At 37.8% G+C, this 23,943-nt stretch overlaps 2 protein-coding genes across 9 annotated transcripts in view; one reads left to right on the top strand and one right to left on the bottom strand.

The window, feature by feature from the left end:
• The window catches only part of LOC125917855 (terminal uridylyltransferase 4), a 64,373-nt gene extending 49,961 nt beyond the window's left edge, over positions 1 to 14,412 (top strand). For 4 of the 7 annotated variants that reach the window (XM_049623957.1, XM_049623954.1, XM_049623953.1 and 1 more), the window contains 4 exons: positions 643 to 743; positions 3,733 to 4,180; positions 8,981 to 9,139; positions 10,588 to 11,902. In XM_049623957.1, coding sequence (XP_049479914.1) covers positions 643 to 743; positions 3,733 to 4,180; positions 8,981 to 9,139; positions 10,588 to 10,676 — 797 coding nt within the window. In that variant the 3' untranslated portion in view covers positions 10,677 to 11,902. The other 3 variants (XM_049623952.1, XM_049623955.1, XM_049623956.1) reach the window with 3 other exon arrangements.
• Positions 14,413 to 19,176: 4,764 nt separating this feature from the next.
• LOC125917856 (pre-mRNA-splicing factor 38A) lies at positions 19,177 to 23,937 on the bottom strand. Of its 2 annotated transcripts, none has more exons than XM_049623958.1 (5): positions 21,761 to 23,937; positions 21,128 to 21,154; positions 20,921 to 21,030; positions 20,392 to 20,440; positions 19,177 to 19,578 (listed from the first exon to the last, which is right to left on the bottom strand). In XM_049623958.1, exons 1-5 carry the CDS (start codon positions 21,901 to 21,903, stop codon positions 19,536 to 19,538), a joined length of 372 nt encoding a protein of 123 aa, XP_049479915.1. In that variant the 5' UTR covers positions 21,904 to 23,937; the 3' UTR covers positions 19,177 to 19,535. The 2 variants fall into 2 exon arrangements, with proteins under 2 accessions (XP_049479915.1, XP_049479916.1); XM_049623959.1 differs by having other exon boundaries at positions 20,921 to 21,018.
• Between the last annotated feature and the right edge of the window lie 6 nt (positions 23,938 to 23,943).

Raw genomic sequence — 23,943 nt, 5'->3', positions numbered from 1 at the left:
GAGAGGAAGAGAGAATATCTTAAGCAGGCTCCATGCCCAGGGTGGAGACAGACTTAGGGCTTGCTCTCACAACGTGAGATCATGATCTGAGCTGAAAGCAAGAGTTGGTTGCTTAACTGACTGAGCCACCCAGGTGCCCTGCAGAAGGTATTTTCTGAAATATATTGTCTCCTTTAGAAAAGCAGTATTTGTCTTTTTGTCCTTCTTTCTATTCCCAGTTTTTTTTTTTAAGTTTATTTATTTTTGAGACAGAAGAGTGTGTGCATGCACACGTGTACACTTGGGAGAGGGACAGAGAGGGAGATAAAGAATCCCAAGTAGGCTCTGTGCTGTCAGCACGGAGCCTGATGCGGGACTCGAACTCATGAACCTCATCATGACCTGAACCGAAATCAAGAGTCGGAAGCTTAATCAGCTGAGCCACCCAGGCGTCCTCCACAGCATATTTATTCAGTGATTTACAAGATTAAAAAATGACTTTAATGAAAATGTTGTTACAAGTCCTTCACATGCATAATCATAGTTTAAAAGTTGATAAAATCTAAGATTTGAGACTCTTTAACAGAGAAAGGGAGTTTATTGATTGTCATTTCTCTGCTGTTTTCTTTATCTGTTGATTTTCTTTCTGATGTCTTCTCTTAGCAGCCCAGTTGGTCCGCAACCTCGTAAATGCCCAACAAGTGGCTGGTTCAGCCCAGCAACAGGGTGATCAGTCCGTAAGGACTAGACAGTCCTCAGAATGTGTAAGTACTGAACCTGCAAATGGATTAGTCTTGGCAGGAAGATAGTACTATCTTTGATGGGTGATAGGGTTGATCTTTCAGACTTCAAATACAATCATCCAGATTACTTGGTGCTTTGTAGTGGTATTCTTGCTAGTCATCTGAGGTGGAATGAGCATTACTTTTGGAGTGATGTATATCTGGGTTTGTATCTATGGGCCAGCTACTTAATTTCAGTGACTCTGCCTTCTTATTTGTAAAGTAAGATAACAACTACTAATATGTTTGTTGGTAGATTAAAATAAGGTAATGACTTTGAGGTTCTAGGCTTTGCCTAGTGGAAAAATATCAGCAACATTTATAAAAATAGACACAAAAATTGAGATGTGTTGGGGTTTAATACTGTTAAGGCAGTACATGCATGGTATTGCACTTGCTTGAAGCTTTTATGTGTCTTCTCATAGCTAATTTGAATACCTAGTGAAATATATCCTGTGAAAGCAGAATATTGGAGTTCAGATTCACAAGTTTCATATTTGCTGAGTTGCTTTTTACCTTTATGTAAATCTGTATTCATCTTGCACTTCTTAAATTAATTAATTCAATACCAGTCGAATGTTTGTTTACTCTAAATGTGACATTATGTTTTGGTTTGTCACACTTAATCCTTTGGGCGGCCATGTGAAGTGGAAGGTGTTAGTATGATCAAATTTTACAAATTGGGAAGCTGAGAATAAGAGAAACTAAAAGATTCAAACCTAGGTCTGTGTAGCTTCAAAGCTGTTAACTATTAAACATGCTAAATCTGATATCTGTGTTTTAGAAAAAAATCTTTAAGAATTTTTTTAAGGTTTATTTATTTTGAGAGAGACATAGAATGAGCAGGAGAGGGGCAGAGAGAGAGAGATTGATTGATTCTCAAGCAGGCTCTGCAGACAGTGCAGAGCCTCATGCAGGGCTCAGACTCACAAAAGGTGAGATCATGACCTGACCCGAAACCGGGGGTCGGAGGCTTAACTGAGCCACCCAGGCACCCACTAGAAAAAAATTCCAAGAGTATATGAAGATCAATATAGGGAGAGATTGGGAACATTAAGCAGCCCACTATCCTCACCTATAGTATTTGCGTACCTACTATGGGTCTGACATTTTCATAAATGTTACATAACAGCAGTAATATTAGCTAACATTGTTGAGTGCTATGTACTGTATATATGCTTTTTTCTATTTATTCCTGTAAAATATTAGAAAAGTACAGAAAATAATAAACATTCATGTAGTACCACCAGACTTTAATAAGTCTTAACATTTTGTTATCTTTGATTTATTAAAAAATTACCCATAGTCAACAATCCCTATGCATTCGTATTGGATCTTAAAACCTTCCTACCATCCCTTCCTAGCTACTAAAATGTATCTACTATCCTTAATTTGGTGTTTATATTTCCACATGTATTTTAATTAAACTACACAAAAACCTATGAGGTAGATTCAGTTCATTATTTATACATTACAGGTAAAAAACCCAGATTTAAGTTTTTTGCCTGAGGTCAAAACACACTTGTAAATTGAACTTGAACCCTCAGGCTCTGTCTTCAAAACCTACGCTCTAACCACTTTCTTGTGCTGCTTCTACTTCTACCCTTTGCTTCCAACACTCACTTTTCTGTTACCTGATATTTGGATAAGAGCCTAATGGACACTGCTGTTCTGATGTCTCACAAAGCACTTTAACTTCAAAATGTCTGGAATGTAACATTTTTCTCCAAATCCCTAGACTGGCCTCTTCTTGCTCCTGTGTTCTCCATCTCATTGAATGATCCTATTCTCTGGTTTCCAGAACTACTCCTCTCCCTCAATTCACACATCCAAATCAGTCACCAAATCCTGTTGTTTCTACCTGTAAAAAAGAGCTCACAGCCATTTGTTTCCCTGTCCCTATTTTGTAGCCTAGCTTACCATCATCTCAGGACTATTTATTGTAGCAGCCTTTTAATCAGTCTCATTAGTGTTTTTTCCCCCCTAATATTTTCTGTTTCATTCCTGTTAAGCCAGAATAATTTTTCTAAAACACATATTGATGGTGTTCCTGACCCACTTAAAACCCTTTGGTCATTTTCCAGTGCCCTCAGGATAAAGTCTTAACTACAAGGGCTGTAGTACCCTTCATTATCTTGCCCCTCATTGGTTCTTCAACCTCAAATCTGCCGTTCCCCTGCCTTTGTACTCCAGTAATATTAAACTTATTTCACAATCTCATTACTTAAAAAAGCCAGGTGTTCATGAGCCTAAAGACCTTCAGTCATGTTGTTTTCTCTGCTCAAAACACTCTTTCCTTCCCCTTATCCCTATTCTCTTTTATCAGACTGAGTTCTATTACCCTTGAGTCTCAGCTTCCTTTGGGATGCTCTCCTTGATTTCCACTTTCATTCATCTTTCTCTCTTCCCAAGTACTTTTAGGTGTTCCTGCTTTGGGATTTCCTTATACACTATACATTATACATTCTTTATCATAGTAATCATTTTAATTTATTTGGATTGCTTGTGTAATCTTAATGTGCTCTTCTTCCTTTTCCCCATAAACTTTAAGTTCCATGAGGGCATATATGTTAGTGTTGTATTTTTAACACCTAAAACAATGCCCAGACGTAATCAACACTTGTTGAGGGACTGAATCAAAGTGGCTGTGAGATATTTAGATATAAGTTTCTAGTTACAGTTGGAAATGTGGGTTCTGCATGACGGGAATGACGTCTGTGGTCTTTTTTCTTTGGATAGTAAAAGGGTTTATAGGGTAGTACATATGTCAGAGAGGGTTTGAGGATCTTGAAGAAAATTCTATTTTCATGTAAAATGAGGCTCTATTATTGTTTATTATACACATTATAGAGTTCTGTTTATAATGTTCTAATGAAATAACTCCATAATTTTGTATTTTGATTATCTCTGCTTTTATAATAGTAAGATGTTTTAAAATTAATTTTAAAATGTTATCTTTTTCTCTTTGCAGTCTGATTCACCATCGTATTCTCCTCAGCCCCAACCATTTCCACAGAACTCATCCCAGTCAGCTGCCATTACCCAGTCTCCATCCCAGCCAGGATCCCAACCCAAGCTTGGCCCACCTCAGCAGGGAGCCCAGCCCCCACATCAGGTCCAGATGCCTATGTATAACTTTCCCCAGTCACCACCAGCTCAGTATTCTCCCATGCACAATATGGGACTGTTGCCAATGCACCCTCTCCAGATCCCTGCCCCGTCCTGGCCTATTCACGGCCCAGTGATCCACTCTGCACCAGGCAGTGCCCCCAGCAATATTGGCCTGAACGATCCCAGCATCATCTTTGCACAGCCTGCTGCCAGACCTGTGGCGATCCCTAACTCCTCTCATGATGGACACTGGCCTCGTACTGTGGCTCCAAATTCCCTGGTGAACAATGGTACAGTGGGAAATTCGGGTAACCCTTCCTTTTCTTCTTTTGTATATGTCTGTAGAAAGGTTGGGTGGTTGGTTTTATTGGTTGAACTGGGGGAAATAAAAGTGAGGAAATATTTACAGAGGGGCAAGCATAGGATTAGATACAGTATATGGGCTATGGATTCAGACTGCCTAGATTTGAATCCTGGCTCTGCCATTTATTATGTGGGATTAGGCAGTTGCTTAATCTCTTTATGCATTGATTTCATCTGTAAAATAAGGATATTAATAGCATCTAACTCACAGGGATGTTGTGAATATTAAATGAGGTGATATACATAAATGTCACTTATTTTATGATTATTTTATTTTATTATATATATAATTTTTAATATATGAAATTTATTGTCAAATTGGTTTCCATACAACACCCAGTGCTCATCCCAAAAGATGCCCTCTTCAATACCCATCACCTACCCTCCCTCCCACCCCCCCATCAACCCTCAGTTTGTTCTCAGTTTTTAAGAGTCAACTTTATGATTATTTTAAAGTTTCACTGCAATCCTGCTTGGTGCATTACTAGCACTCATTTTATAATTTAGGAAATTGTAGGGTTAAGTAACTTACTATCATGCTCTTGTAGTTAATCATAGTAGATCTAAGTTTTAGATCAATTTCTTTCTTCAAAACTTTGTTCTTTGCCCTAGTAAGAAACAATTCTTACTAATAAGTAAGGAGTAATTCTTTAAAAAGCTATTACTAGCACTTTGTAGCATTAAAAACTACTAGTTTTTTCTGATATGTAAGTAATACATTTTCATTATAGAACATTTGAAAAATAAAAGATAATCCATAATCTTAATTCCTAGACATAATTGCCAAGTAATACTTAGGTGTGTTACCATCCATTTTTTAAATATTTGCATAATTAAAAATACATATACCATAAATCTTGTTTAATATTCAACGTTTTAGTTGATTATATTTTTATTTTAAAAACTTTTTTGAAATGTACACAGAAAGAGGGAGTTTTAAAGTAGGACGAGCACCCTGTTACCCAGCTTTTAACAGTTACCAATATTTGCTATTCTTTGACCCCTTTACCTCATTTAAAAAATTCTTTTGGCTTTAGTATTTAATCAAATCTCAGACATTGGATCAAATTTCCTTATAAACCTGTTTGTATCTCTTTAAAAAAAAAAATCACAAGACCATTACCATACCCCGTATCACCTAATACCTGTTCATTTTTATTCTTTTTCTAAAATTACTGTTATTGTTGATTTATTTGAATCAGGATTCAAACAAAGCCTTTACATTATAAGTGTATGCTTATTTTATTTCTTAAGTCTCCTTTAATATGTAATACTTTCTCTTCACTATTTTTCCCCCATATAAACTGTTTGTTAAAGAAACTGTAGAACTTCTTATATTCTGATGTTGGCTGAATTGTATCTTTGTGGCATTATTTAACATGTACCTCTGTCCCCATATTTCCTATAAATTGGAAGTTAGGTCCAGAAGCTGGATTAGATTCAGGTTATTTTTGTTGGCAAGAATTTATCTCTTGATTGGTCCTGTATGTTTCTTGTTCCCTCACTTCAAAAAGAACTTACTCTCGCTGTTCCTCTTTTAGTGATCTAAGATTGATCAATGAGTTAGGTGATATCAGTGTGTTCTGTCCATTATGAAGCGTCCCATTAATTTTTACATAATAGTTTTAGCTGTTACTGATAATTATTTCTGATAATTGCTATTTTACTAGGGGTTGTAAAATGATCATTTTCTATTTACTGCTTGTGATTCTTCTATAAAGAACTTTTTCTTATTAACTACTTGATTATCCTGAAATATAGGAAAAGACTAAAAGCTTGATTCTTTCCCTTTATCAATTTTCACAAGTATTTTAGTACTTTTTATACAAAAATATGCTATTGCTTAGAGTACCATGATGGAAGAAGTACCTCTGCTCTCTTTTGGAACAATACATATAATGTATTTTGCTGAGCAGAAATGTCAAAGTATGGGAACTCATTCAGATTTCCAAGATCAAAGGATATGTGGCATATGTGACCATTCTTTTTTTTTTTTTTTTAATTTATTTTGAGAGAGAATGAGTGCAAATGGGGAGGGGCACAGAGAGGGGGAGAGAGAGGGAGAAAAAGACTCCCAAGCAGGCTCTGAACTGTCAGCACATAGCCCAGTGTGCTGCTGGAAACCTACAAGCTGCAAGATCATAACCTAAGCTGAAATCAAGAGTCACATGCTTAACGGGCTGAGCCACCTAGCACCTAGGCACCCCATACATCTTCATTCTAATGTGATCTTTGTTTCTGTCATTCAACAAATGTTTATTGTATATATGCTATGACATGTACCATGATAGTCACTGGGTTATATAATGAACACAGACCCAGTGTCTTGCCCTTTGATACAATGGCTCAGTTTTTACAGTTTTATTCCTCCCAGTACCACCACTAGTTGATCTCTGTCAGTCATAATGAACTAATTAATTAACGTCCTAGGAACATACTGTATTATCTCTTACCCGTAATTGTTTACTAAAGTTGTTCCTTCTGCCTGGAAAAATCCTCTCCCTATCTCTCCTTCTTACTCTCACCTCCTTTTGCTTTGCTCCAAAGCTTGGGTGACTCATTCATCTTCCATTTTTAAATTTAGCTCACTTTCTAACAGGAACCCCTCTTGTTGATTTTGTCCTTCAATTGTGCTAGGTATCCTTTTTCTTTTCCATGTTTCCTTAATATCTATATCTTTATACTTGTCTTATGAAATTGCCAGTTTACTTGTTTGCATAACCCATTAGGCTGAACTTCTAAAGGCCGTGAATTGTTTCTTCTCTATCATTGTCTCCATCGTGTCCAATATAGTGCCGGATGTATGGTAGATACATTATTCATATAATATATTATTTTTATTATATAATGATTACTCAGTAAATGTTATATTGTTATATGTGGAATGGATTTACAACTCCTAGTTAATATTACAGCTAAAATTACTAATTTGTTGAAAATGGAAGGATTGGGTGAGAATATATTATGAAAATATTTAGTTGTGAAAAATGGCCGAGGGAGATTGGAATATATCCTAAGAAATACCCTTTGATGTCAAAATACATTTCTCAGTTGGTCAAGACCTTAATATATATACCCAGTCTGATTTAAAGCAAAAAATATACCCTGTAGCTTCAGTTCTTTAATTTTTTTTCTTTAACGTTTATTTATTTTTGAGACAGAGAGAGACAGAGCATGAACGGGGGAGGGTCAGAGAGAGGGAGACACAGAATCTGAAACAGGCTCCAGGCTCTGAGCTGTCAGCACAGAGCCTGACGCGGGGCTCAAACTCACGGACCGCGAGATCATGACCTGAGCCGAAGTCGGCCGCTCAACCGACTGAGCCACCCAGGCGCCCCTGTAGCTTCAGTTCTTAATTGTAACTTGGTTTTATGAACTTTCAGCAAAGCAGCTGCTTTGTTTTTCTGCTTACCTCCTGAGAAGACTGAATTTGTTAAGAGTATGGCTAGTATGGGTTTTAGTTTTCTGGCTGTGTACTCCTCCCTATCCGGTACCTCTTAATTTGAGTCTGCTAGGAAGTTTAGTGAATGAGGGGAGTGTCTTTCAGATTATTTCCTGCCACATTGTGACTCTGGATGAGAAAAGCCACCAGAAATGATGCAAAAGATTTAGGAGTAATTACTTAGGAGTAATTTGAAAAGATGCACTTTGAAAGATGTACTTACATCTTAAAGGGAAGTAGATTGTGGGGGTGGTTTGCCATAGAATGGATAGCACTCCTATTTTTTGAGTCTCTACTTACATACCACAACTTGTGCAAGCCACATTGTTTTTGTTATCTGATTTAATCCTCACAACAGCCAGAGGTGCATAATTGAACTTTAGTAATTTTTGGAACTGGGATTTGAACTTTGACCTGGTTGGCTCCAAAGCCCAAGTTCTCAACCATTATACCGCAGTGCTTCAGTTTCTAATAGAATTGCCTTTTGAACCATGATACAGTTGTTTCTAGGATAGTGTCATTGTCTTTAGGAAAAAGTGGAAGCTCCTTAATGATGTACTAAAGTTCTTTAAAATGTAAATCCTACCTTATCCATCCAGCCTTTTTTTCTTTCATTGCCTCCTTTTACTCCTTAGTGGTACTGCTGATTGTTTTTGCAGCTTCCCAAACTTGCTGTACTGTCCTGTTTCCTGGCTATTGTACTTGTTATTCTTTCTGTTTAAAATGCCCTCTTTGCCCCGTTTTGCCTAACAATTCCTTGTGCTTTAAAATTTAGTTTAGTCAATCATCTTAGGAAAACCTTCTCTAGCCTTGAACCAAATAGGTTAGCCCCCTCTTTATTTTTCATTATTATTATTATTTTTAATATTTATTTTGAGAGAGAGAGTGCCCAAGCAAGCAGGGGAGGGACAGAGAGAGAGGAGAGAGAGAATCCCAAGCAGGCTCCACACTGTCAGCACAGAGCCCGACGCAGGGCTTGAACTCGCAAACCAAACCCAGGCTGAAACCAAGAGTCAGTCGCTTAACCAGCTGAGTCACCCAGGCACCCTAGTTCCCTCTTTAGAGCACCTTCCACCAATCTCTTATAGCAATGACTACTTATTACTGTATCTCTACCTTTTATATGTCTCTTTTATGAGTAATTTGAGCACAGTGTTTGATTCTTAAAAAAATTGGTATCCTCTGCATTTAGCATTGTTCTTGTCCAGTGGTAGGTACTCAATAAATCTTTGTGGAATGAAGGAATATTTAAATGAACAAACTGATATTTTAAGTATGTCTTTCCTGTCTTGTTGAAATGCAGAGCCAGGCTTTCCAGGACTAAATCCTCCAATTCCTTGGGAACATGCACCACGTCCCCATTTCCCTCTTGTCCCAGCTTCGTGGCCTTATGGTTTGCATCAAAACTTCATGCATCAGGGAAATGCCAGATTTCAGCCCAACAAACCGTTCTATACTCAAGGTACCGTTGTTTACAAATTCATTAAGAGGCTGGGTGGGTTTTGTTCTGGGACAAAGGTGGCTTTGTGAAGGCCAGGAACCAGGAGTGAGATTTTATGCATTCATTAAACATTTTATTGAGAGCATACTGTGTGTCACACTGTGCTAGGTGCTTGTTCAGGCAAGAATTAAGGTAAACCTGTACACTTAGAAGAGCCAGACATGTAAAATAGACAAGGATAGGAACTTAGAAGGAGTCAGTTAAATGTTATCCTAGCAGAGTTTATAGGAGATAAGGACACCAAGGATCAAATCACACAAGATTTTGACATTTGAATTAGACTGTGAAAGAGATACAGGATTTGTTTTTCCTAGAGATTTGTTAGAGATTATAGGGGAAGAGTATTCTTAGCTGAGGGAATATATATGTAAAGTTGAGGAGTTTTGCCTGGCATAGTGAGGAAAAAAGAAGAGAAAATAATACAACTAGAGGATGAAGTGGATGGGAAAGATGTGTACATGATGAGGCTAGAGAAGGTAGGCTGAGGCCATATTATGAAAAACTTTGGACTCTGTTTAGTAAGTAGTATGAATTTAATAGAAGTTTTTTAGTTGAATAGTGACATAGTCAAAATTTGTTTAGTTGAACTTGAATGACATTAGAATTCATTTATTCTGTTAGTGCTGACATACCAATAATAGGTTTGATCTAAGTAATGAATATTACAAACTAAGGAGAACTTGTCACATTTTATCTAGCCTACTTGCCTCGAAGGTATTTCAATTCTAATAGGGAATGTCTGAGTCTGGCCCTCAGCTCTTCGTTAACCTATGAATTAAAAAACTAGAGTCAGTTACTTACGACACTTAAACTAGGAGTTCAAGAAATTAAAGAAAGGCACTCAAGAAATGCTGACTGAATTAAATGGTAACTTTAAGGGGAAACCCCTGGTACAAGTTTCAGGCTTGATTCATTTAAGCCTTTGTAAACTATCCGTGTATTGCTGGGGCATCCCTATATTATAGAATGGCAGAACATTGACTGTGGCGGACTTAATCTTCTGAGTAAAGAACTAAGGTTGAAAAAAGTTATTAATCATATAAGGGCTTGGTGGGCTGGTGGGATGGTTGGGGGGAGTCTGAAATTCTTCCCTGGTGAATTTGTTGCCTTTGGTACCTCCCCTTCATCTCTCTTTTCTTTCACATACCCATGTTTCCCTGCTCTCCTCTTCTTTCTCCTGCGAAATGTTTTTACATGCTTTATCTCCTCTTTACTATATAAATAGAAAAAAAGAGAACTAGCTACAAGTTATTAATTCTAAGCGTTGTCAGATATATAGGCACAAGCCTTTCAGTTTCCTGTCTGTGTTGTGTCCAACAGACAGATGTGCCACCCGTCGGTGTAGAGAGCGTTGTCCCCACCCACCAAGAGGAAACGTGTCGGAGTAATGCGAGTCCATTTTCTTTCAGCTGGTCTACCGATGCACAGCAACCAGCCAATCCTGCTGTCTCAAGGGTATCCGTACCTCAATGTCAGTTACATTCAGCAGAAAAAGTGACATTTAATGGAAAGCAAAACAAATCAGGTCCTGATTTAAAATTTTAACACGTTTAGATAGCTTATTTAAATTCTAAGACTGTTTTTAAAGACTGTATTATTTGTATATAAATATGAACTATAGTTTTTACTAGTATCACCAAATTGAGTGATACAAATTTCATCTATTTTATTACCCTATTTTTAAGGGAATTTTATGTTTTGTTTAATCTTGATGAATTGTATAAAGAGAGAATTTAAAAAATTACATTCTTTATTTTCTATTAGCTGTATTCATACTTTGGTTGCTTCAGACTTTATATATATTGTTCTTAAGAATTAGGAAAAACTTTCATGTGTTTTAAATTTGTCACTTCTATTCTTTACAGAACCTTGTAGTGCCAAAAACTTTTTAAAAGCTAAAAAAAAAAAAATAATAAAATAAAACTACAACGTGAAGATTCAGAATTTTTTCTTTTACATTCTTGTATATTGAAAATATTCAAAATTGAACAGAAAGTTGCTTTTGTCTGTATTTGAAGTAATTCTATTTTAAGTTAATAAATCTTTTTGACAAGCGTCAAATTTGGTTAATTCATATGGTTGTTTAGATCATGGAGATATGTAACAATTTAGAGATTTGTTTTACTCTCAGTGAATGGAGCATTCTAAATTACAGACTTAGAGAACCAAGAATCTTTTTTAATGTCCTTTATTTTACTGGATCTTCACAACACCCATATGAAGTTGATAGAAACATATACTGTCTTCATGTCTGTTCATCATTGAGAAAACAGAGGTGCAAAATGATAAAGTGAATTCCAAGGTAGCACACTTCTATGTTGGAAAGAGAATGGAAACAGATCTTTTGAAGAAGAGTTTTTAAACACTGAGACTGATACTGGCAATTTGAGTGGAGGGAAGAGATTTCTTACTTACTGAGGTACTAGTATGTGCCAGACTATCCATTCTGAGTTCTGTTACTACCTGGAATGCACACTTGCCAGGATGGTGTTTACCAATAATGGTTGTGGTAACTGATTATAGTTGAAATTAAACTTGTGTTGTTAGTAGTATTTTAGCTCTTTTTGGTACTATCCATTGAGCTGAGGTCATTTTGTCTAAACCTCCCAATTACATATTTGACAGGGATTTTGGACTAAATGATCCTATAGATTTATTTGGAAATCTGCAGAATAAGTAAATACAAATGTATTTTAAGGACAGTGTATTATCTTTGTTCTGCTTCCTCAGATATGCATTACTTAAATAGGAGACTCTGGGCTTTTGCCATATTTTCCACCTTGGAAGATGCTTGAAATCTATTGCAGGAGGTTGAGGGCTTTCCTGCCATATTTACAGCCCTGAAAAGGTATTTATTAAATGTTAAGATCAGGTCTATTTACTGTAAGTTCTTCATATTAAAACTTCAGTATCTCTCAGAATCCTACTAAATGGTGGAGTTTGCTCATTTGTTCTGTTAATGAGATAGCTGGCCCAGTGTATGTTTTTGTTAAAATATAGGCATACCTCGGAGCTGTTGCAGATTAGGTCCCAGATCACTGCAATAAAGCGAGTATCGCATTAAAGTGAGTCAAATGCCTTTTTTGATTTCCCAGTGCATGTAAGTTACGTTTACACTTATCCTGTAGTTGATTTAAGTGTACAGTAGCTTGTCGAAAATGTACATGCCTTAATTTTATTGCTAAAATATGTTAACCATCAGCTGAAATTCAGTGAGTCATAATCTTTTTGCTGGTGGAGGGTCTTGACTTGAGTGCTGACTGATCAGGTGGTTGTTGCTGAAGGTTGAGTTGGCTGTAACAATTTCTTAAAATAAGACACAAATGTAGTTTTGCCACATAGATTGATTTTTTCCTTTCACTTGAACACGTAGATGCCACTGTAGGGTTCTAAATTAGCCTAATTTCAATATTATGTCTCAGGGAAAAGGGAAGCCCAAGGGAGAGAGAGAGATGAGGAAATGGCTGATTGGTAGAGCAGTCAGAACACACGCATTTATTAAGTTTGCTATCTTATATGGGCATGGTTTGTGACACCCAAAACCATGGCACAGATCACCGTGATAAATACAATAATACAAAACTTTGAAATATTGTGAGAATTACCAAAATGTGATAGAGATGCAAAGTCATCAAATGCTATCAGAAAAAAAGGCACCAATAGACTTGCTCCATGCAGGGTTGCCATAAATCCTCAATTGGTCAAAACAAAACAAAACAAAAAACCTCAGTATCTTTGAGGGGCAGTAAGTGAAGTGCAGTAAAACGAGGTATGCCTATATGACTTGGAACATTGGTGTTTTTGTTTTTGTTTAATGTTTTTAGTTTTGAGGAAGAGAGAGTGAGAGCAAGTGGGGGAGGAGCAGAGAGAGGGGGAGACAGAGGATCTGAAGTAGGCTCTGCGATGACAGCAGAGTCCAATGTGAGGCTCAAACTCGTGAACTGTGAGATTATGACCTGAGCCGAAGTCAGATGATGCTTAATTGACTGAGCCACCTAGACACTCAGCATTCAGGTTTTTTTTAAATAGCGTTCATGTATTTAATCTTTTTTCAAGTCTTGGAGAACAGATGATGAGGTGTGTAAAGTGTTCATTTTACTGTTCTTTTGTATTTATTTGAAACTTTCGTTAAAAAAAAAAATCTCTGAGGCACCCAGTCTTAAGAGCATGCAGCTCTTGATCTTGGGGTTGTGAGTTTGAGCACCCTGTTAGGTATTGAGATTACTAAATCTCCAATAAGAGACTGTCCCTAATTCAGCTTTACTTTCTAAAGGAAAGAGGTATATATCACCTGGAAAAACGTATTTTGGGGGTTTTATAAAGCCCAGTAATTTAGGCTTTACTTTTGTGATAGTGTTCTATATAGTAATTTTCAGTATCTCACTTGTCCCTCCTTCAGCAATTACCAGTGCTCAGTAACTGGCAAAACTGTTCCAAGTGGAAAACTGTAATAATACTCTGTTTGTAATTTATACCAGCAGCAGCTCAGTTTTAGAAGTTTGTAAACTTCTCTTAGAAGTTGTAAACTTAAAAGTTTTTGATTGTGAATTCAAATTCATTGTAGAGCAGTTGGAAGTGCCAAAATTATCAATCTTTATTCAGAGTACACACACACACCACACTTAAGACCATATTGTTTTGAAATGTTTTGTATAATGTTTAATGACATGGAGAGATTAGTATCTTCCATTGCCATTAAAGATTATTCAAAGTATGAATATTAATTTTGTACCATACAATTTATTTGTTAAGTGCCCTACAGATGGACATTTTTGCTGTTTTTTCCTCATATATTAAAAAGTATATAAGATGATGCGATAAAGCTATTTTTGTATATATTCTAGCATGGTGAATATATATAGATATATACTTATATTTGTATATGGGATTATTAGGTAAAAAAGGTAAAAGTTTTAGGATTCCTGCTATATATTGCCAAACTGCCTCCAGGAAGGTGGTTACCATTTTGTGGTCCCCAAAAATACATCAAATGTGTTGGTGAGCTTATAAAATAGCTTTAAAGTCGGAACAACTAATTTTTTCCCTTGTGAAGGATAATTTAAATGTATTCATTTAAAAAAAGTATTAAATAAAGGAACAAAGTATAGAAATCATCCATCAATCAGAAATACTTTTTAAACCTCAGGTTTACTTTATTTTTTTATTAAAAAAATTTTTTTTATGTTTATTCATTTTTAAAAGACAGAGAGCACAAGCAGGGGTGGGGCGGAGAGAGGGGGACACAGAATCCGAAGCAGGCTCCAGGCTCTGAGCTGTCAGTACAGAGCTCGACGCAGGGCTCGAACTCACGATGAGATCATGACCTGAGTCGAAGCTGGACGTTCAACTGCCTGAGCCACCCAGGCACGCCTCAGGTTTATTTTAATACTATTTTTTAATGTTTATTTTTGAGACAGAGAGCGTCAAAAGCAGGGGAGGGCAGAGAGAGGGGGGGAACAGAGGACCCAAAGCAGAGTTATTTAAGTAATCTTTATACTCAATGTAGGGCTTAAACTCATATCCCCAGTCAAGAGCTATATGCTCTTCTGTCAGAACCAGCCAGGCAACCCCCAGCTATTTCTCTTAAACATAGACAAACATACATACAAAGAGTTTTTAGAAAGTGGGCTCATGTGCTATGTTCAGTAAATATAGCAAATTAATTTTACTTGGATTTAACAAAAAGTGAAATGAACTGCTCAACTTAAAAATTTTTTTCTATGGTAGTTCTAAAAGATTTCCTTAAAAATTTTTTTAATTTTAGACAGAGAATGAGCAGGGGAGAGGGGCAGAGGGAGAGAGAGAATCTTAATTAAGCAGGCTCCATGCTCAGTGTGGAGCCCGACACGGGGCTTGATCTCACAAACACTGGGATCATGACCTGAGCTAAAATCAAAAGTTAGATGTTCAACCCACTGAGCCACCCAGGTGCCCCACTAAAAGACTCCTCTTAAAATTAAGGGCAATTATAGAAAACATTAAAGAGGCTGGAGTTATTTTTTCCTGGTTTTCATGTATGTTTTAGTGAAGTGTAGGACTCCTATTATGAAAAACAAAATCCACACATTTTGTTCACATCAAGTCCTAAAACTATTTCCCATTTTTATTTAGTTTTTAAAATGTTTACTACCATTCCTTTTACTGCTGCTTTTTATTCCCAAATCCTGAATTTGATTAATTTCTTGTTGGGTGAGTTTTATTGTCAGGCATTTTTTTCCTAAGTGATTAGAATGCATATTCCCTTTACATTTTGTTCTTAATTTTTTTTTACTGTTTATTTTTGAGAGAGAGAGAGAGAGGCAGAGCAGGAGTCCGGAAGGGGCAGAGAGAGAGGGAGACAGAATCCAAAGTAGGCTCCAGGCTCTGTGCTGACAGCACAGAGCAGGACTTGAACTCAAAAACATGAGATCATGACCTGAGCTGAAGTCAGACGCTTAACCAACTGAGCCACCCAGGTGTCCTTTCCCTTTATGTTAAAAAAAAAATTTTTTTTATGTTTTATTTTGAGAGAGAGAGCTAGCACATGGGGGAGGGGCAGAGAGAGAGGTCCAAAGCGGCTCCAGGCTCCGAGCTGCCATCACAGAGCCAGACACAGGGTCGACCCCACAAACTGGAACTGCGAGATCATGACCCTAGCAAGTCCATTGCTCAACTGATTGAGCCATCCAGGCGCCCCACCCCCTCTTTACATTTTAAAGACAACTTTGGGTGGGTACAAAATTCCTTTCACAACTTTACCCCTAGAGCCTTTTGCTTCACTGCTGCCTTGTGAAGTTTGTTCTAAGATCTGAGACCAGCTTGATTTTTTCCCCCTCATTATACAGGACTTGATTTCTCTGCTTAGATGTCCTTGTAATTCTTTGTGTCTTACCTTCATCAGGCTATTTCTTAATAGATTGTTCATTATTTCAAGAAAATTTTCTTGTATCTGGATATTTAAATTTGCTCAATTTTCTTCATCAGGAATGTGAATTATGCATATGTAGGATTTCAAGTGTTTTACTACCTTTATATGTCTTTTAAAAATTATTTCCCATTTTTATTTTCTCCAGCCTATTTTTTGTATGCCTTATATTTATTTTATATTGCTTTATAATAAGGCTTTTTTTTTTTTTTAATTTTTTTTTTCAACGTTTTTTATTTATTTTTGGGACAGAGAGAGACAGAGCATGAACGGGGGAGGGGCAGAGAGAGAGGGAGCCACAGAATCGGAAACAGGCTCCAGGCTCCGAGCCATCAGCCCAGAACCTGACGCGGGGCTCAAACTCACGGACCGCGAGATCGTGACCTGGCTGAAGTCGGACGCTTAACCGACTGCGCCACCCAGGCACCCCTATAAGGCTTTTATTTGTCCAGTTTTTTAAATCTTCATTTAAGCTCTACTAAGCTTATTTAATCTCATCTTTGAACATGTATACTTTGCATTTTTTTAAAACATCACTTTGTTAATAGTCTTTTTTTTTAATGTTTATTATTTTTTTGAGAGCGAGCTAACGAGCATGAGTGGGGGAGGGGCAGAGAGGGAGACACAGATTTAGAAGCAGGCTCCAGGCTCGGAGCTGTCAGCACAGAGCCTGATGCAGGGCTCAAACTCAAACTGTGAGATCATGTCAGATGCTTGACTGAGCCACCCATGCATCCTGTTAATGGTCTTTTTTTGAGTCTGGAGAACTTGTTACTTTAACTTTCTGCAGGGAGTGACCAGCATCTGTGGTCTTTCTTTTCTGAGTAATGCTTATTTAACATCAGATCAATCTATATGCGGGAAATAACAGAAAGGGGCTCAGGGAATGAGGCTTTCAGTTGAGTTCTTATATTGGAAGATTTAACCAAATTAATTGTGGGAAGTGAAATCAATTTAGTAGTTTGCACCCAGTGTTAAAAATGTATTAAGGGGTGCCTAGGTGGCTCAGTCAGTTGAGCATCTAACTTCGGCTCAGGTCATGATTTCATGGCTTGTGAATTCGAGCCCTGTTTCGGGCTCTGTGCTGACAGCTCGGAGCCTGGAGCTGCTTGGGAGCCTGGGTTCTGTGTCCCTCTCTTGCTCTGCCCCTTCTCCGCTCCTGCTCTGTCTCTCTCTCTCAACATTAAAAAAAATTAAAAAAACCCACAAAATACTGTATAGGAAATACAGAATGCATTTTGCATAATGTTTTTTTCCTGAAATGTTTCAGTATAGAATACATGTGTAAAGGGGTAAAATGTAAAATGTTTCTTAATATAGGCTACAGTCAAAAAAGGTTTACAAAGCTACAGTTCCAAGGCCTCATCCAGTAGGCTAGCACACAGATGACAGAAATGGCCCTTCAGCAAAGTTTGTCCTTAGACTTCATCTCGTCTGCAATTCTTTGTCACTAATAAAAGAATAGGAACAATCTGCTTCCTGTTTTAGGCTGGCTGTACTACAATTTGGTTCAGATCTCTCCATACACCTAAATAAGTATGCTTTAAGTTTATAGTTAGTTTGAGGAGGCGAGGCTTATTTCTGTTATTTAAGATTGTCGAGTTTTTGTGGGTTTTTTTTTGCAGGTTTTTCAATTTCTTAATCTTATACTTTAAAATGAATATTTTAACAATATGCTTGGTTGGTCCATAGGTCATTAAGCCAGAAGACATTTCTTTCCATCTGGATCACTTTGGTAAAGAACTAACTTCTAGGACTCTATAACAGATATAAATAGAGGTGCTTATATTTAATTCTTAAAGGCAGTCTTATATATAGTTGTATGATGAATAACATTAGCTCTTATGGATGACTTTTATCAGCTCAAGTATTACCAGGTGAGGAATCGTTGAAGAATGTAAAATCTCAAATCTCCCAAAATGCTTTAACATTGCTGCAAAAGTCCTTCAGTTCAACAGCAAGCAAAAGAATGTTAATCCTGTGACCAGATCTGGCTTCCCAAGAAACTAGATCCTATGAGGCAATTGGTCTTCAGAATTCTTGGTAGGTCCAGAGCTGTGGGAAGTCCAATCACTTCCCCCCACCCCTCTTTTTTTCCACTGTTTCCTTTTTAAAGGAAAAGTTAAGTACTAGTAGAATGAACTCTTCTAGCAAAGATCTCAACACCTTGATTATCAATGCCCACGGACACTTTGCAGTTCTTATTTTGCTTCTAAGTCCTCAAACCCTTAGCTTCTTTGATATACTGTCTCCTAATTCTTCTACCTTTCTGAAAGTTCATTTCCATTTTCAGGTGGTTGACTGCATTGCTTTCTCTCACCAGTGTTGAGTGTTGCCTATGCTTCTGTTGTTGGCTTTTCTTACATAAACACACACTTCCTGGGCAGCCCCCATTTAATTCTACATCTTCCACAATTACCTAAATGTTGTCAATTCAGGGTTAGATCACTATGCTCAACTCCAATTCCTACTTCTAACAACCTGGGCTTTATCTAGATATACCGTAGCAGTCTCTGTACTTTAAGTAAAATTGAATGCATCATTTTACTACCAAAAGAACTTTCACCACCTGCCCCCTCTAAAGCTTGGCCTCTTCCTGCTGTACTTTCTAACTTTGTGAATAAATGGCACTGTTTGCCAGCAAATGAAGTCAAAACCGTGAATGGTATTAGATACTTAACTCTCCTTTTCAATCTTATAGGCCCACTGCTACCGACTAAACTTGGAAAATAATGACAGTCTTTTCAAGGTAAAGGCTGAGCACCATAACCTAGAATTCAAGGCTTATGAGGAAGAAAAAACATATAAGAATGTTGTGTAAAAGGTGTTAAGTTCCATTGTTGAACTGTTCAATGCAACTGGATTAAATGATCCAGAAGAAGTCTTAACATTTGAATACATTCTGTTCTTACAAAGCTGCTGCTAACTCATCAGTTTTCATGTTTATTACGTAGTGCTGCTGAAAAAAAGTCTGGGAGAGAATAGGTTTTACTGACTTGAGTTTTGAGTGTAACAGCAGCAGCACAAATCTCAGGATTCTCAGAACAGTTCTAATTACGGAGCAAACCAAAACTAAACTACAGAAATACGGAAAGTGGATGTGTAAAATTTAATAACAAAAGGGTCACCATGCAGCCACATCCTCTCCTTGCCATTCATCCTCTCCACCCCTCAAATCCCTTACAAAGTTGAGTACAGTCAAGGTTGGTTGTACAGAGGGGTCGAAAGCAGCCCTTGGGAAGTGCTATCCCTCAAATGTGGATTATGATTCAAAGAGCGATACAAAACTCAGCACCTCTTTCATTTAAAAAAAAAAAAAAAAGTGGAGAAACTTGGTTAAAAAGAGCTAAAATATTCTCATAGCTGCCTAAGGTGTAGGTCTTGATACTTCCACATAGACAGGTGACTTCAGATCCACATGAGGCCATTTGGACTAAAACCAAACTGAGTCCATTACTCATTCCCTCTCCGGCTCTTCTTGTGGCTTTTCTTAGATCTGAAATGGTAACACATACAAATCGTAATACAGGTGTTAAAGGAGCTAGGCAAGAACTTCTGAGGAAGACAGGGGCATGCAGATACTGACGGGGATGGAGATACCTAATATTTATTTATTATTATTTTTTAATGTTTATTTATTTTTGAGAGAGACAGAGAAAGAATGGGAGTAGGTTAGGGGTAGAGAGAGAGGGAGGCACAGAATCAGAAGCAGTCTCCAGGCTCCGAGCTGTTAGCACAGAGTCCGATGCGGGGCTCAAACCTATGAGCTGTGAGATCATGCCCTGAGCCAAAGTCAGATGCTCAACTGACTGAGCCACCCAGGCACCCCAATACCTAATATTTATTAAATGTGCTTGGTGTACTGTCTCAGAGCAACACTGAGTGAGGCATTACTATCCAAAATTTGCCATTGAGAAAATGGGCTCTGAGAGGTTAAGAGTGCACCTGACAGAGTATAATAGCATATAGAGGTTTCTAATGAAAATTTATCAAATGAAAGTGACTTTGTCCAATGTCACTCAACTGTTAGGTGTTAAAAGTTGGGATTTAATCACAGGTCTCCTGAGACCAAAGCTCATGCCCTTACCACTATCCAAAGCTGTAATCCTATGAGGAAAAAACAAACGAACACGAAACATACATAGTTCTAAAAATTCTCAGGGCAAAAGGCCAATTTTGTCCTGTAATAAAGGAAAATTCCTAAATATTCCCATCAAAACAAAACTTCAGGTCTAACTTAGTTATGATTGGGGCTTTAATTTCTGAATAAAGAAAAAATTCTTAAGTCAAAATAGAGATCAGTCCATACCTTTCAGGAGACTTTGAGTGGCTCCTATGTCTGTGACTACGGTGATGACCTAGGGAAGAAAGGGCCACTGGATGAGTGGTATTCTACCTACCTACTCCCTCACTGGCACTTTCACTTCCCCCAACCCCTTTAATTGGCTTAATATTTTTTTTGGCTTATGCTAGAGACAGCTCTTGTTGGTAGCACTTCTCTGAAATGTGTGTGTTGTGGGGGCGGTGGTCAGAAGAACTGAACCCACTTTATATACATTCAAGGCTTTATGGCTGATTTCACAAAAATCACATTTATTTACCACTACTCTGTTGGGTGGTGTTCCTATAATTTCAGATGAAAAAACTGAAGCTCATCATCTTTTTAGCAAATCTTATAAAGGAGAGTCAAGATGTGAACTCTTAACTTTCATATTCTAAGTTCATTTCCTTTTCTTTTCAAGCAATAATACAGTCAGGCATTTCTGTACTGCAGGAGGCTGACTAGGCTAATTACAGTTCTTTAAGACAACCAATAGCAAAAGGCCCAAAGGCTATACCTGGAGACTTGGAGCGGGATCTGTGCCTTCTATCTCGAGACCTGCTGCGGTGACGCCTTGGACTTTTGCTCCGATGCCTTTCTCGGCGAGGGGAGGGGCTGTGGAGATGACTGGTCAGATTCCTTTATCTGACAATATATTCACCACAACAGCACCCCCCCCTTCCCCAAAACCCTATCTTTCATTACAAATCAACTGAAGGCTTACCTCCTCCTTTTAGGAGACCTACTCCGCCTATACAGAGAGAAAAGAGGAAAACCTTAGTAGGTGCACTGCAGTTGTAGATTCCAAAAACTGTCCAAATTCTTCACTCGTATCCATGCCCTTTGCTCTGTAACTTTTTATTAACACCCTCCCACTCTAAGTCTGGGATTGGCCATGTCATCTGCTTTGCCAATGGGGTATTCGCAGATGGGATACTAACAGATACTGGAAGGAAACTTATGTGACTGAGGCTGTCTGCTCTTGAATTCTACCACTGCCATGAGAACATGCCTAACTTAGCCTAGAATGAGACACATGGAGAAGAGATGAGTTGCCTCAGTCATCTTAGTTAAAAGCCATCTTATACTAGCCAACAGACAGCTGACCACAAAATGGGTGAGTGAACTTACACTGCCTATTCTATTCTAGCCCAGCTTCAAATCACTGACTATAGCCTTGTGAACTACATAAATGGTTACTGTCTGCCACAGAGGTTTTGCAGGTGGTTGTTCTATAGCAATTAATACACTAGGCAAACATTCTTCACAATCTGAATTTTTTCCTTCTTTGACGTCCAAACTTCTTTGCTACCGTGCTAAAAGTCTCTCTGGAAGAGGCCAATGACTAGGGCCTTACCTTCTGGGAGACCGGCTTCTACTCCTCCTGTAGCGCAGTGTGGGAGAACGACGGGGCTTGTCCAAGTCTCGGTAGCTTCTCCGGCGATGATCAGGTGATGGCACTCTCTCCAACTGGAAAAGAGATAACTTACACAGAACCATTTAGGAACAGTATATACACCCCCTCCTCATCCTGGCCCAAATTCCACCTCCAAGTGACTTTAAAACAACAAATACATAGAGAACCCTAAGGACAAAAAGAACTACCAAATAAACTGAATGGTTTCCAATAATCCCACTATTATTCTAGTGTTGGTACCTTTATTCTGGGACAATGTGAGAATAGTGAGAAGTAATTCTGTTTATCTCCTTAAGAAGCTGGATTTCCAATGAGAAAGAAGAGATACAGATGTAAGATCAAGAAGATTAAAGTATAAACTCATGCTGTACTTTAATCTTAAAAATTTCCTCCAGGTCTGCCAACTGTAAAGACCTAGAGATATTGACCAAACCCATAGCAATGAGCATTTATAGTGCCCAGACTGTGGTATCTAAATACCATTATCCCTTTAAGTGAAAACCAAGGGCTCCCTGGAAAAATGGCTAATTTCAGGTTTGGGGCAGAAGCTTTGAAGACATGACTAGAATGTATCAGAAGCAAGGAGGCTGAGATTACCATGATTATATCAGTCTCCTGAGTCAAGTTGGGGGTCCCCCACTTGAGGGGGGGACAGTTTCAGCATCAGCAAGGACCATGATGGTTCCAAACATCCAATTTGCTTAAATCCATGAGTTCACAATGTTACCAGGCACAAAAGCACATTGATCACATTGGGAGGATACTATGGAGTCAACTAATTATTTTAGAAACCGATAAAGAGAAATAATCAAGTATTGATCTTTTTTTCTATATCAACTGTACCTAGGAAAAATTAAGTGTTGATGTGGGAGATTTCTCTTTACAGCAATGTTTTAGGTAACAAATGATGAAAAGACAAATTAGAGTATCACCATCTTACAACCGCTAATGGGTCTAGGCAGAGATCATCTAGGCACCATAGCTCCTAATCTGACAAAAAAGGACAGCCAGACTTTGCTCACCCTTGGGGAAGTACACACCAGTACCTATAAAGTAGTGTTGCTCTACTCTAAGTACCTCAAATCCAACTGAACCTTCAGATCTAAGAATTTGTTTATAGGAAATATAAGGGACAAATTTAAGTGACCCCACAGGGACACAATCAGAAAAACACAGGTTGTAAAAATCTGTATAGAATAACGACCTGTTTTATGGCTCTTTTGAATACTAATTCAAACCTAAAAAATATAGGGCAATTGGGGATATGTGAATCCTGAATATTTGTCTTTTTCCTTGTTTCAAGGTTAAATTCTAGTTAACATATAGTTTTAATTTCAACACTGAATATCTGATATTAAAGAATTACTGTTAATTTGGAGGTGCTAATGGTATCACAGTTAGGCCTTGTCTGAAATATGGATGAAATACAGGATAGCTGTGATATAGGTCAAGAAAATTGGTGTGGGGGCAATTTGGTATAGATATACATAAGAAATAAAATGGCTGAGTTGATATCATGGAGGCTAGGTAATGGATAAATGGAGGCACATTCTCCACTTTAGCACGTGATTGAAATTTTCCATCAAAAAAGTGGAAAAACAGGAGTGCCTGGGTGGCTCTTTTGGTTAAGTGTCTGACTCTTGATTTTGGCTCAAGTCATTATCTCAGCATTCAGGAGATCGAGCTCTGCACTGGGCACTGCATTAAATGCAGAGCTTGCTTGGGATTTTCTCTCTCCCTCTCTCTCTGCTCCTACCCCGCTTGTGCTTTCTCTCACTCAAAATAAATAAACTTTAAAAGAAAAAAAAAGAAAAGAAAAACAGAATGCCTACTTTTGGTTTACTCACCACATAAGAGCACCTCAGCCTTGCATGGCTTTCAATTCATGAATGTTTCTGTTGGCACTCACCTTAAAGGGAGCCTACTGGCTCAGAACTACACTTCCATTTGCAGTCAGAATCCATAATCCAGCATTTCTTGTTTCCCCCCCCAGCCTTTTTTTATACATATTTTAATCACAAATGTTTCAGATCCTTCTTTTCTAATTCAACCATAAATACTTCTACATTATCATATACAGTACTTTTCATAACAGTTTTAATGGCTAATAGTTTTAATAGTTT

Source organism: Panthera uncia, unplaced genomic scaffold (assembly GCF_023721935.1).
Source record: "Panthera uncia isolate 11264 unplaced genomic scaffold, Puncia_PCG_1.0 HiC_scaffold_259, whole genome shotgun sequence".
Taxonomy (NCBI): domain Eukaryota; kingdom Metazoa; phylum Chordata; class Mammalia; order Carnivora; family Felidae; genus Panthera; species Panthera uncia.
Note: the sequence above shows the minus strand (reverse complement) of the source record. Positions and strands in the feature narration are given on the sequence as shown.